Source organism: Stegodyphus dumicola, chromosome X1 (genome assembly GCF_044657685.1).
Source record: "Stegodyphus dumicola isolate Sdum_Otavi_A_Nest chromosome X1, ASM4465768v1".
Lineage (NCBI taxonomy): Eukaryota > Metazoa > Arthropoda > Arachnida > Araneae > Eresidae > Stegodyphus > Stegodyphus dumicola.
Window position 1 is genome coordinate 116139519 of NC_140780.1, and position 14124 is coordinate 116153642.

The 14124-nt window shown below is 36.1% G+C and overlaps 1 protein-coding gene across 1 annotated transcript in view; it reads left to right on the forward strand.

Annotated features, from left to right (window-relative positions):
* Nucleotides 1-14124, forward strand: part of LOC118198369 (uncharacterized) — a 424861-nt gene that overhangs the window by 396646 nt on the left and 14091 nt on the right. Inside the window, exons 16-17 of the mRNA XM_085807093.1 lie at nucleotides 1401-1487; nucleotides 7342-7524. Of these exons, the coding sequence (XP_085663219.1) occupies nucleotides 1401-1487; nucleotides 7342-7524 (270 nt within the window). The remainder of the gene's footprint in view (nucleotides 1-1400; nucleotides 1488-7341; nucleotides 7525-14124) is intronic.

The window sequence follows — 14124 nt, forward strand, 5'->3', positions numbered from 1 at the left end:
GGCGTTGCTCATTTTTCATCTCTCCTGCTTTCCAAAAAATCCTAATGTCTCTACAAGTCATTAGGTTTTTATTTGAAATAATAGACATGAAAAATTTGCAGTGTCCTCGCCGGGACTCGAACCCTGGACGGGAACGCCTAATGTGCTACCGTTACACCATGAGGCTATGTTGGAAGGAGGGAGAAAAATACCTTATAGTTGTTTTACCTTCTTCGTCTTGTACATTTTAAAAAGCATCATTCTGTGCCTTAACCAAGCTAGAATGTGAGAAGCTTCTATGAAGACCAGATCTGTCATTTTCCTACCGAACAAGACTGCCTATCAAGAGCCACAGAGAAAGGATTTGATATTTGTAGCAGTTCCCAGTGAAATTATGTGAAAGTTAAAGTACAGATGACCAGATTTATAGAATTAAATTGCGTGTTGTGAAGTTTATCATACACAACTCACGCGACTTCAGAATAAGGAACAGATTAAAGACAAAGCTTTCATTTAAACGATTATGATAAAGCATGAGAGACTATCTGCACAAAGAAGAGATATATTGGCAGAGGACTTTCTATGGGACACTTGTTCGTATTTACTTAAACATAATGAAAGTCACGAAAGCCTTATTCAGCCAGTTCGTTGACTAAATTTCTAGCACTGGTCAAATTATCAGCGTTCAGCCATCCTAACCATTCTCTGGAAAACGTTCTCCGTGATTCTATAATTACTGACATTTAAATCGAGAACATACCCTTCAAGATCCAAATAATAGAATTTGTAACATGTAAGACCTTTTTACAAGACATGTTTCAAATATGTGTCAATTATATATACATAGGTTGGAGTATGGTCCTGTTTTCTAAATAGAGCTTTTAAGGATATAAAGTTCATGAAAGAATGGTTAAGTCACAGAATAAGTAGATAAGGAAAACGTAAGACTCAATTACATCAGCAAAATCAGTTTTGCATATTATCTTATTATAAAATTGGGCACGTTACTTCCATAAATTTGGGGAACATTATAGATAAGAAAAGAATAAAACACAAGAGATCATGTTTGTTACTTATAAACACTCTTATAAAGTACATCTTATAAAGATGTACGTGTATTCCTTTTAAGTTATACTTTTACGAGTCTGGCTGTGACAATAAGTCATGAACTTTGCCAGTTTTCTTTATGAACTTAATTAACTGTGGTATATATACTCATAAAGAAAATGTAGTTCAGTTATTAGAAACAATTAGAAATTCAAGTTTCGGATTGATTAGCTTTACGTAAATAGCGCTTAACTGCATCCGAATCAATGTAATAAGTTCATTAGTTACATCATATAATTTTCAGTGTTGTTGGTGTATGATTCCATCTCTTAATTTGAAAATTTAATAAAATGAACATTGATCTATATTTACAGTTAGACGAAGAATATAATAGAGTAGCAGCGAAAGTTGGGCTTACTCCATGCGCTGTTCGGAAACCTGAACCCAGTGATGAAAATCAGGTAATATTTCAACAGTTTTATTTTGCTTTGAAAGAGCGTAAATTAATCTTTCTTAAAAACGAGCTTGATAATGTAAAAACAATGTTGTGGTAGAAAAGTTTTAAATTGTAATAAAACAAATATATTCCTACTTTTTTATATGCAGCAGTAATTTGTATCAAAATGATTTAGCATTATGTTACTAAAACAGTTGTAAGGCAATATTAATATAAATAGAAAATTTATATTTATATATACGCTTCTTTATAATTACATTTAGTTCAATAACAGCTGTTTTTACAGTCGCATTTGGGAGGTTGTAGAGTTGCTATTAATCTGGAAACTAGTCAATGTCCTGCAGACCCTACTAGACAGGTTAGCGAGATATTTCAACGTCTTTTATTCACAAATACAGAAAAAGATTTTAAATAGTATTTTACTTTAATCTAATATAAAGGGAAGGCACAACTTGTGCTACAAGCGAAAAATCACCACTAGTGGCTAAATTAAATTAAGCAATAGCAGACAGTTTGAAGCTGTTGACGTAGTCTAAAGCTGCTAATGGAGCAAGCTATAAGCTGGCTCAGTTATTCTACAGGCGGGTAAGTATCGGCTAGAAAGAGAATAGCAAAGACGGAATATAGAGCTGGCGAGAAATTCTAACAGGGTGACGTAATCTCTCTCTCTCTCTCTCTCTCTCTCTCTAGGATTCGAAACTCTTAGCTTAATTCTCTTAAAGCTAATTTACATTCTGGTGGAAAACACGGAAAGAAGAAAACAATAGAAAAGTATAAATCATAATAACTGGTTATTTAGCATAAAGTAAGTTACAAGGTAAATATAGAAATTTTCCATTCTTCCAAATTATGCCTTTGAAGAAACGTCACGTGCGAGCTGTAAATTCCTCGTACATATTCTGTAAGAAAAAGAACTTTCAGTTACAAAATAATCCTTATCCCAAAGAAGAAAAAATAATAATGTGAAATTTCCATTAGAAGGAAAATTTAGATAAACTCTGGCCTAAAGCAAAGAAAATAAAGATGTAAGCAGAATATTATAATTTATAGAAATAACTCCAAAATATCCCTGCTTTTCAAAAATATCTGTTAAGTTTTGAAGAAATATGAAGGGGGAAAGAACAAATTTAATATGCTATAATTAATTTTGTAATTAATGCTTTGAAGATTCATTCGTGAAAAGAAATTCCATGTTTGTCTATAAGTATTAACTGCTTTATTTTAAAAGAAACGTTCTTTAGGGAGAAATAAAGGACCATATTTCTTTAATTTTAAAGCAAATATTTCCCGCATATAAATGCTTCTAAAAGCAATGCGTGCCTTAGATCAACGAAGCCTTAAAACTACCGAGCTTTTACCTGTACTTTCACATGCGGCACCCAAAAGTTTTCGATTACATAAGTCAGAGTTAGAATTTGATCGAAGTGGCATTCTTCAGTTCGTAGCGATTTTTTTAGATTTGAATAACATCTCTACTCACCCAAAATTAAAACGATCCAGTAAAATCAAACTCTGAATGTAAACTGAATTTTAATATTGACTGAGGGGCAAATATAGACCCAAACAAGTATGATATTCATCTAGAAGAAAGGAATAAATGATATATATTGGCAAATATAAATTATTGCTATTATTAAATTAAAGTTTAATGTAATACAAATACCTGTTAGGCATTTTAACTCTAAAAGGAAATCAAAGATTGTTTTTCTATTTTTGATGTTGAAATTTTTCTGTTTGTGATGCTGCTTGAAGTGCTTCATATGAGAGTGAAAAAAAACCACTAAAACTATATACAAATTAGAGAAAATGCACATTTTATATGGATTATGTAAAAAAGGTATTATAAATCTACTTAATGCTGTACTCCCACAACGGCAAGATTAAATTTGAAAGATATTCCTTTAATTAACAGAAAAATAATAACTTTTCAGTTCCATTTCTTTCTTCTTAATAAGCAACAAGAATGAGTACTCATGGGCGATTTAATAATAAAATTTTAGCTCACAAACGATGTGTTTTCAACACTCCTTTATATCTCAAAAGGAAACTGCAAATAATGACATCTAAGGCAAGTTCTGTTAACGTTGGTCTTTGCCTTAAATTCGTATGTAAATGCATCCAAAGGAAGCACTTTCTGATATTGTTTATTTTCCAGTATCACTGGGTGATACTGGAAAATAAACAATATCAGAAAATTAAACTTCCTTTCGATTATTAAACTTCCTTTCGATTAACAATTTGAGGTAAGAGATAATATGAGTAAAGAAAATTGAATGATACGAGAAACGTAAATTTTTCCATTATTTCTCATTATTTACACATTTAAACGCCAGTGGTCGAAATTAAGATAACGGATATAAACTGCGTTGTAATCTCAAAGAAACTTCATGAAATTGGTACACAATTATTTCCTGTCATAAGGCATAAATGTAACAATACAAAATAAAGATGGAAACGTAACTTTCTTTGCTATGCAAATTTCTGAAAAAGATATATAATGCATGGTAGTCTCCCAGAAAGAGAGGCTAAAAAAGCGAATGCCCAAACCAGACAACCGTGCGCCACCATACCGCCATAATTGGAGTTTAAAGGCTATTGAAAAAAATGTAGCAATACACCCCCTTCCTCTGCTGCATCGGATTTTAAGCAATGATGTGTCCTTAAAAGGACTGGTGTGCCCCAGTGCAGTACCTAGACTACGCTAAATACACTCTTAGATAGACAAAAAAAAAAAAAAAAAAAAAAGGACGCACCCCGATGCACCGAGAAGATATAAAGCAAATTGGACACAAACTGATATGCGTACAGGTTTCGACGGAAAATGCAAAATTTTACATTTTGGCTGCCAATGAATGAACGGTTGTCGCTACAGCGCATCTGATCTGCGCAACTGGCAGGATATTTAAGAGGAGAAATTACGATTCCAGGTCATAAATTCTTCACGAATTTCATTCCGTGTACTCTGGTAGACAGTAACTATGCCTCGCATACTGGTGCGCGAACGATATGTGCAGATGTCAGAATTTGAGAGAGGTCGTGTAGTTGGGTTCAAAGAAGCCGGTTGGTCTTATCGGCGAATAGCTCGACATTTGAGCAGGAGCGATGCCACTATTAGACTATGTTGGCAGAATTGGTGAACCATGGCCAGACACAGCGTCAAGAAGAAAGCGATAGGCCTAGAGAAACGACAGAACGTGAAGATCAAGCAATCGTCAGAGCGACACTCACAGCCCCAGATGAATCATTATCATCGATTGTACATGCAACTAGTGCTTCAGTGACCGTAAGGACCATTCATAGACGGCTTACAGAAAGGGGGTTGAGGTCACGGCACCCCTTGCGCCAACTACCATTGACCTCTGTACAACGTCAAGCCCGTTTTCAGTGGTGTCGGGCTCATTCGCACTGGAATGTCACTGACTGGAGTAGAATAGTTCAATGATGAGTCCCGCTTTGAACTGAGTCCCGATGACCAGCGAAGGCGAGTCTGGAGACGCTCCGGACAGCGGTGTGATACCGACAACCTGACTGTCTTCCGGCAGACAGGCCGACAACCAGGAGTGATGGTCTGGGGTGCAATCAAGATAACGCCCGCCTCCACACTGCACATGTTTCTACGTCTTGCCATAGTGCTTTCCGAACCTTACCTTGGCCAGCAAGGTCGCAGGATCTCTCTCCTATTGAGCACGTTTGGAGCATCATGGGCAGGGCCCTCCAACCAGCTCGGGATGTTGACGATCTAACGCGACAGAATTTGGCACGATATTCCTCGGGAATTCTGTAATATGTGCATCACTTCTACCGATTTTCATGCCATTCGGCGGATAACTCCTTCTTGGTGCGTCGATTTTTTTTTTTTTTTTTTTTTTTTTTTTTTTTTTGGTCTAAGAGTGTACTTTTTATAAGACTGGGGTCAGAGCAGCTAGCTGGCTACTCCATTCTGCGAATAATCTCCGGTTTAAAAGAAAATCTTGAATAAGATCAGTTGGGAATTCTATAGAATCTAAGCCCACTAAAATTAACAGAATATCCCGAAGGAAGTCTTATATTAAGTGCAAATTCTTGTACTGTGGAGTTACAATTCCTCCATCGAATATCTGCAGCCACGAAAGGCCGTCTATCACGATACCACTCTGCATAAAAACGCCTGTTGACTCCAGCAATTGCATTTTCTTATGTTGGAGCAATGGAAGTTTATACTGAGATACCCTTAGATGAAAAGACGTTTAGAATCAGTTTTTACACTGTATCTCGGTTTATTAAAGGTAAAAAAAAGACCCACTGTTGTTCCGTCCAAAGCAGTGGGTTCTCGTTTTGACTGATATTTCTGTACATCGAACCTTAATTTGATTATCTAGCAATATCGCAACCTTAATTTGATTATCTAGCAATAACGTTAGTTTCCTAACGGGGTTTTTATAACATCATTAGTATAGTTTCTATAAACCAGGACTCTCCACAGAAGAAAGGAAGGTAGAAGGAAATTTTAAAATGTTTTTCTGTAGAAGAGAATAATTGATTGCCGCAATGGGTTAGGTTAGGTTATTTAATTACGTCAAAGCCTCAAGGGCTATCTGCCTAAGGGGAGGGGTGCCTTCGTGGAGGACTCTATAAGGGAAACTGGCTCGTATACACGTTAAACATGGGGAAAACTACGAAAATACCCATGCTGCCAGCCCGTTCTCGGGATTCGAACTTCGGACCGAACTACCAGTGTTCAGCGTCTTTACCGCTCGGCCGCTGGTGGGCCGATTGCCGCAGTAACATTGGCTTGTAATGAATGTTGTTAACATCCTTTTTCTGGGATATCTATTGCCCAATATTCTGGGTATTTTTTTTAATATCACAGGTTTCATTCTTCTACTTTTTTCATTTTGTACCATAATATTGATTCCCTGGGGCATGAAGTATCTACCAACTTTCTACATTCAAATGCATCAAAACGTTTTTCGGTATTATATAACTTTATGTTTATTACTATGATTTGGTCACTAGTGCATTGTGAAGTTGAAACGTTCGGATAGTTAATTATTTATTAACTTTATCAGATGTTCTTAATTTGTCTTAGTATCTAATTTTTGTTTTCTTTTATGGGGTTTTCCATAAATACAATCGCAAACAAGTAATCTCTAAAGTTTACTTAAATGCAGATCAATAATGTGTAAGTTTAATTTTCTCAGTTTTAACATTGAATGTTTTTCTGATCGGACTACAATATCATTTTATATTCTCGTCCGAAAAATAGTAGTCACAGTTCATATAGTAGTCACAGTTAAATTTATACAAATTGATATAAAGTTAAATAAAACATAATCTTTACCTAATGAACACCCTTTATGAAATGCTGCTAAAATTAAGTACTGGATAAAGAAATGAGAACAAAAGTTTTTAAAAATATTTTGATGACCCTATAGATCTATCATCATCGAAATAACTTTCTTTAAGCGTTGTCCTTTATTTATAACACCCAAAACTTAAAAGGATGCAAAACAAAGCAAAAAATCAGTATAGTTATTATAGATGGAATAGATTGGAATTATTATAGAATTGGAATTTATTACAGATGGAATAGATATTATACATGGAAATAGCAAATGATAAGATAAATATAACCAGCTTAATCAAATATGAGACAAAATTATTAGAAAAACGTTTGTTACACGAAAATAACGGCTGCCGTAACTGATCGAATAAGAATCAGAATCCAGTTTAGTATGGCTGGTTAGTTGTTCCCATTAAACTTTTATTATGTAAGATTTTGAAAATTTAACGGTTCGTAAATTTTTCATGGAAACTGCTTATTTATTGATATATTTTAACAGTATCATTTTCATAAAATGAAGCATAATTCTCCATAGGAAGAAGATAGTGATGATGGTCTTCCACCTTGGATCTCAGAATACAAAGATTACTCTTCAACAGGAAGTGACGATATATGGTATACAGGGAAATCAACAATAGCTTCAGCTTTCACTGCGATCCATCATGTAGCGCTTCAGTTACCATCAACATCCGCTAGCATTCAAAGAGAAGGAAGTCCAGTAAGTATGAGATTTTGATCCAGTGGAAGAAACGACGCACGAAGTTTCAGAATTTTTTTTTTTTTTTTTTTTTTTTTTTTATTTTACTCTATATAGTCTCTTAAGCTTAGCAAAATTTGCATGCTTTACATGCTGTATAGTTATTTTGGTTTTATTTGCTATTAATCAGCACTCTAATATGAGCTTCAGTTATGTAATAAATTGTTGTTTTAAATTGTCATTAATTACTTTAATATATACTCAGTGGAAATCAGGGTGCATCTTCTTCGGGGGGCAAATTCTTATAAGATTGAATTTTGTGACTATTAAAGTTACTAGTTCGTCTTACCTACAATGATTTGTAATGAGACTTTTGTGTTTAATTTTAGAAAGATTTTGTTTAAAAGATATTTAGTAATTTTTCTTACTAAACATCAAGTTGTTTGTTGTTGTTTTTTAACAATTTGTTTCGTTACTAAATATATTTTAAACATATTTCAAACAATACTAAAGAAACAAAAGTATGTTTGTTCGTTTATTATTGTTTAAAACATGCTTAGTAAATGCTTGATTATAGCACAAGACATCGTGATGATTGTTGTGTTTATCATTGTTTTGCCAACTTATCTAAGATTATGTTTCAAATAAAGTCACAAAACTCGATGATATAAATGTTTCGTAGTATATCTATCTTTCGAATTTAATCAGCAAAAACTGAACGATTTAAAGACTGGTGTTGCTACTGTCCGAATGAAAATACTTCTATCTTCGATATGGCAGTATTTTGTCGTTCAGCAAAGCATAAGATATTTAATTTTTCTTTTAAATTTATTCTGTTTTTAAATTGCAAACTAAGAGATTTAAAAGCATTAAAAACATGTTCATTTCAGTTATTATTGGTTACTAACTGGACTCTAGAAATTCATTAAAACCAACTGTTAAAATATAAACAGGAGTGTCCATTTGTTTTTTTTTTCCTGGGAGAGTAATTAATACAAATCTACAGTTTCCTTCCGATCTTGTTGAAATTTTGCACACTTTACTTTCAAAGCAAAAGAAAAGTGACTATCTACATAAGAATCAAAAAGTCATTCCACAGCCCACACTCAGGGCGTTCATATTAGACCTCTGCGTTCACGTAACTCATCTTAGGTTCCCGTCGCTGTCGTTGCATTCCTCCTATCAGTGGACGTCATACGTATTACGCAAAGAATTTATAATTGTAGTTTTATAAAAACAGATAAATATTAACGTTTCTACACAGTTTCAATTTTGAACTCGAACCGCCATTGCTGCGTTCTCGCTATTAGTTTTTATTAAAACCGTTAGGCGACACCATGTTTGTCTACATCTTAGAACAGTGTAGAATAGCGATTCTCAACATTTTGACTAACGTGTACTATCTAAACAAAAATTGAAAAACTTTAGCACCACTACTACATTTTACAATGGTTATTTTTCAATTTCTCAATAGAAATATTATATATATATACATATATATATATTGTCATTTTGCACAACCTATTGGCTATTTGTATTAACTATGCACACATACAAAATATTAGATAAAAGTTGGTTAGTATTTTAATTATCAAAATTTAAGTTATAATAATTTAATTTTAAATTAAGTGCGAAATTTGAGCCTGTTTAAGAGAGATCAATTTCTTTATCCCTGATCTTATTTCACTTAGTTTTAATCATAAATTAGGATAATTTTAATTTTGTTCTATATTTATTTTTCAGATATAACATGGAAAAAAATCCTTGTTAACACAAATAAGTTTGCAAAATGACAATAAAAGTTTAATAGCTTTATCTGAAACACCATTAAATTCCTTTTTTTCGATTCAGCCAAAAGTTAACAAGTGTGTTATTATAAAAATCTTCAGTTAGAGTTTGATCATGGGAAATTTCTATCAATTGGCTCTTTTTCTTCACAAGATAAAATTTGAGGCACATGTGAACAAAATGGATTTCTAATCCAGTTTTCTTTTACACAATCCTCGAAAAAACACACGTTGAAATTATTTATCAATAAAAAAATAATGATTTTTAATATTGGATGCTAATTCTTCTCTCATTTCCAATAACCAACTATTTGATTATTAGCTCGAGTTTTATTATCATTGCATTTATTTTATCTTTAATGGTAAACAAATTAACACTTCGTCCTTTTAATATTAAAGTTTAATTCATTTAACTTTCCAGAAATATCAGCTAAATAAGCTAAACGCGCCAACCATAATTCACTAAATACGCATTTTTGCAATTCAAATTTTGAGTCACATAAACACTAAAGTACAGCCCTGGAAGGATCAAGGAAGGATCTGCCTTAATCTCTGGAACGATGAAGTCCTCCCTTTCAAGGTTTCAGAACTGCAACTTCAGGACCAATCCGAGAGGGCGCCACCCCTCCCGGTCGCTGCAGAGGGGAAACTTCTCTCGACAATTTAATTCATCGGAGAAGAGACCGACAGGCGACCATCACGAAGAGCTATTACTACATAACTCCGACTACTCCAGCACACGTTAGACTCAACGCTTCAAAGAAAAATTCCCACGAGCGAGGCGTCATAACCATCTTTGGTTTTGCGCCAAAAACCTCACTCACCCACGAGCGGGGCACCACCCCCTCTCGCGGTACTGCAACAAGGCACATTATTTAAATCTCAAGATCATACGTCCCTCCACACCGACCCAGAGGAGCCAATCCCTCTCAGACGGTCAACAACATCCACCATGTAACGTCCCCACCACCAAAGACACGGACAAGTCAGTACTAGTACGGTCCCTACCAAGCCTCAACCTACCATCGAATAAACGATGGTTCTACACTGGTGTGCAAAAATTAAGGACGAGACGGTTTTTTCAATATAACTTTGTACAAAAGCTTTCCAAATCAACACATTTAATACCGTAAGATCCCCAATACGTAAGGTCATGAGTAATGTAAGCAACACTTACTAAAAGAGAAATCAGAGGGATAAAAAGAAGCTTTATTGAAAAAGTAGCATGGAGCGCAATGCGACTGAAGGCCGAAACATCCCTGTGATGGGTGTCCAGCAAGAAACATCCGGTCTTTAATAGGGGATATGATCTCCCCTGACTGCTAGGCAGGTTTCACAGCGTCTGCCCATGCTGAGAATGAAGGTGTCAATGAGTGGTTGAGGCAATGCTGTCCATTCGTCTTGCAGCGCCAATCGAAGCTCCGGAATCGTTACTGGTGGTAAGGTACGAGCTGCCAAGCGTCTGCCTAGAAAATCCCATACATGCTCGATGGGATTGAGATCCGGAGATCGTGCCGGCCAATCCACACGTTCAATATCCTCACTCTCTATGAGCTGTTCGGCAGCTACTGTGCGATGACATGGTGCATTGTCGTCCATGAAAAGGAACTGCGGACCCATAGCGCCTCTAAAAAGACGCACATATGGAAGAAGAATCTCGTTACAATAACGGGTCCCGTTGACTGAACCTGCGTCGAAGATGTGAAGGTCTGTACGACTACCAAGCATGATGCCTCCCCAAACGAGAACACCGCCACCTCCATACCTGTCCCTTTCAATGATTTTCGAGGGATGTTTGCGGCTTCCCCGCTCTCTCCAGATGAGTATGCGATGAGAATCGCTACTCAGACTGAATCTGCTCTAATCTGTAAAGAGTACTCGTCCCCAATCATTGTCTCTCCAATTCCGGTGTTCCCGGCACCACAGAGAACGCTTTCTCCGATGGGCAGGCGTTAGAGGTACACACCGTACAGGGCGTCGTGCAAACAGACCACCACCGTGCAGTCTTCTGGCCACGGTAAAACGCGATATCGGTCGTCCAGTCGCCTGTGTCGTGTGTCTAGCGTTTTATCTCGCTGTCTGCCGCCTGTTTCTTCTAGCCTGTAAGGCAATATACCGGTCATCTGCGGGTGTGGTTCCTCGTGGACGACCACTACTAAACCCCCGGATAGCTGTTCCTGTAGTTTGAAATTGTCTTCAAAGTCGTGAAACGATGCTGTGAGCAATTCCGAACTCTGCAGCCACACTTGTCACACTGCGGCCTTCCTCCAACTTCCCAATGATGCTACCTCAGGTAAAAGCATCCAGATGTCGTCTAACAGATTGATTATTCGCCATTTCTCGCTGAGGCAGCAACTCGGTGTGATTTTAACTGCTATACGGCGTGCAATCTCTTTGCCAGAAATACTGATCTTACTCCGACAACATGCTTTATACTACTCAGACACTCCCCCTTTACGTCTACCTGCATATCTGCGCATGTGCTACCGTACATCACCTTACTTAATCTCCTGGTTGGTCTTTCTGTCCGCTCTGCCTCTTCGTTTAGCTGATATGCTAATTTTTCGACTTCGTCCTTAATTTTTGCACACTAGTGTAATCTAAGTGAAAACTGATTATTTGCTCTGCAGGCTGAAGCTTTCTAGACACAAGTCTAGCCAGTGATCTGGAAGAACCCGGGTTTCCTCCCATAAATGGTCGGTTCCAGCAATTCCGCCCAGTTGGACTACAGAGTTAGTTATCCAGTATCATTAGCCTAAGCCAGTCGGCGAGCGCCACGAGGAGGCCTCGCTGAACTGAGAGATACGTGACAAACCACCTCCCTCGGCACCCGCTTCCATAGATCAAACCCCGGCTCTCCTACCGCCAGCGGTCGGTTCCGGAGATTTGTCCTCGGTTACGGGCGCCGCCCTCTATTTTGAGTCACAGAAGAAAATTTGAATAACTCATCGAAGTTCAAAGAGACGATTTAACAATTTCCCTCTGGATAACTACCTTATTTCGGAATGTATCAAAAGAGTTTCATGTTCAAAGCCGATCTCTTGGCATAAAATAGTAAATATCCTTGAATTTAAAGCTCAGCTTTAAAAAAAAAAAAAATAACAATTTTCGCACCTTGATTCAAAACAATTTTCAGGTTTTCGGGGATTGTTTTTATTACTAAAGCTGCGAATTTCTTTATTTGAGAAGAAACACCGGAATGTTTTCCTATTAAAGCTCAAGCTCCGTCACTGCATACGGCAATGCACTAATTCAAAGAACATATTTCTTAGACATAAAATATTCAATTACTTGGAAAATTTTATTTGCAGTTGCTCTATCATGGAAAGATTTACAAAATAAATATTCTTCAGCAATTCGTTTATCTTCTTCGAAACGTATGTAACCTAATAATTGAACTAATAAACTAATAGTTGAACTAACGTATGTAAACTAATAAAGTTCGTTATATGAGTACTTTCATCCAATTGCACTGCGAAATACTCACTGTGTTTTATTTTTGTTGAGAATCGCTGGTGTGGAACGTTCTAAAATAGCGTTAAACTTTTGAAGCAGAATTTAAGTACGCTGTCTATCAGCCGATAACAAAGCAAGTACCAGTTCTTAATAAAACTGTTACGTGGCACCCTGTTAGTTCTACTCTGCTCTATGAAATTTTATTCGAGCTTGGTAAAATATTGCACAACTTACCGTGAACCTAAATAAGAGGGAAAATCCTGCCTACCTGATATTGAGAATAAATTACCCCCAGCCGCTTAAATGGAGCCTCTTCACTTTGCGTAAAGCTCGGGCAGCGCCGGATTCTTTAGCTGTTCTTAAATAAACGAGTGATGGATGGTATAAATAAATCAAACTCTAAAATCATCTGAGGTTCAGAAAGCGACAGGTTTGCTGCCAAGTAAAATTCCGCGATAAATAAAATGGAAAATTTATTTTTAACTTTTATGTATTTCGGCGTTCATAGAACAGGCGTCAGATATAAAAAAGACGTTCAGACAGATAAACCAAAAACGTTATAGCATAAATAAACGCAAAGAATAAAAATGGGAGTTTGTTCTAACAGTTTATCTCAGCCTTTCACGTTTAAATTTAAGTTAGATAAGCTTCGATTTATTCTAAAAATACTGGCGTAATATTTTCTGAGGTATTAAATTTCGATGCAGCAAAACAGAGTAACACTTTGTCTGCAGTGCTTATGAGAACATTTCCTTAGTTACTTCGTGGGAACTCAGCAGCAGTACATTTAAGCCATTTTTTGGTATATAATAATGTATAAAAGCATGAAATTAATTTATTTGAAACTTCTATTATTAAGTACTTTGCGAATTCTCAATTCCTTAATTTTTGTAATAATATATTATTCAGAATTAAAAATTACATAATGGGGCGGGCATTCTTTAAGGAAGATGTCTTCTGGTGAACTAGCTATTCCCATTAGTTACCAGTAATGCTATCATTTTACTGCGATGGTCAGGCAAGTGTATTTAAAACAGGGATATTCATTTGATCTATATTTCCTGCGTGAAATAATCACCTTTATGTTTCTTCATAAGCTTTCCCAACCAAAATGCACTAGCGTTTGATGACGGTAATGGATACGAATGCACTTAGTAACATCTCTGCTCAAGAATGTTTCCGCCATTTCAAGCAGAGGAAGTGAGACTTATCTCAGAATCAAGGAGATACTTTGCATTACAGTCTCGACCTGAAACTGGAAAAAGGATCTAACAAATAGAAAGCACTTTAAACAATCAAAAACTTAGTGTAGAATATTACACAGCCAATTTGTTAGCCTGTAATCAATCAATCAATAAATAAGCCATCTGTAATACAT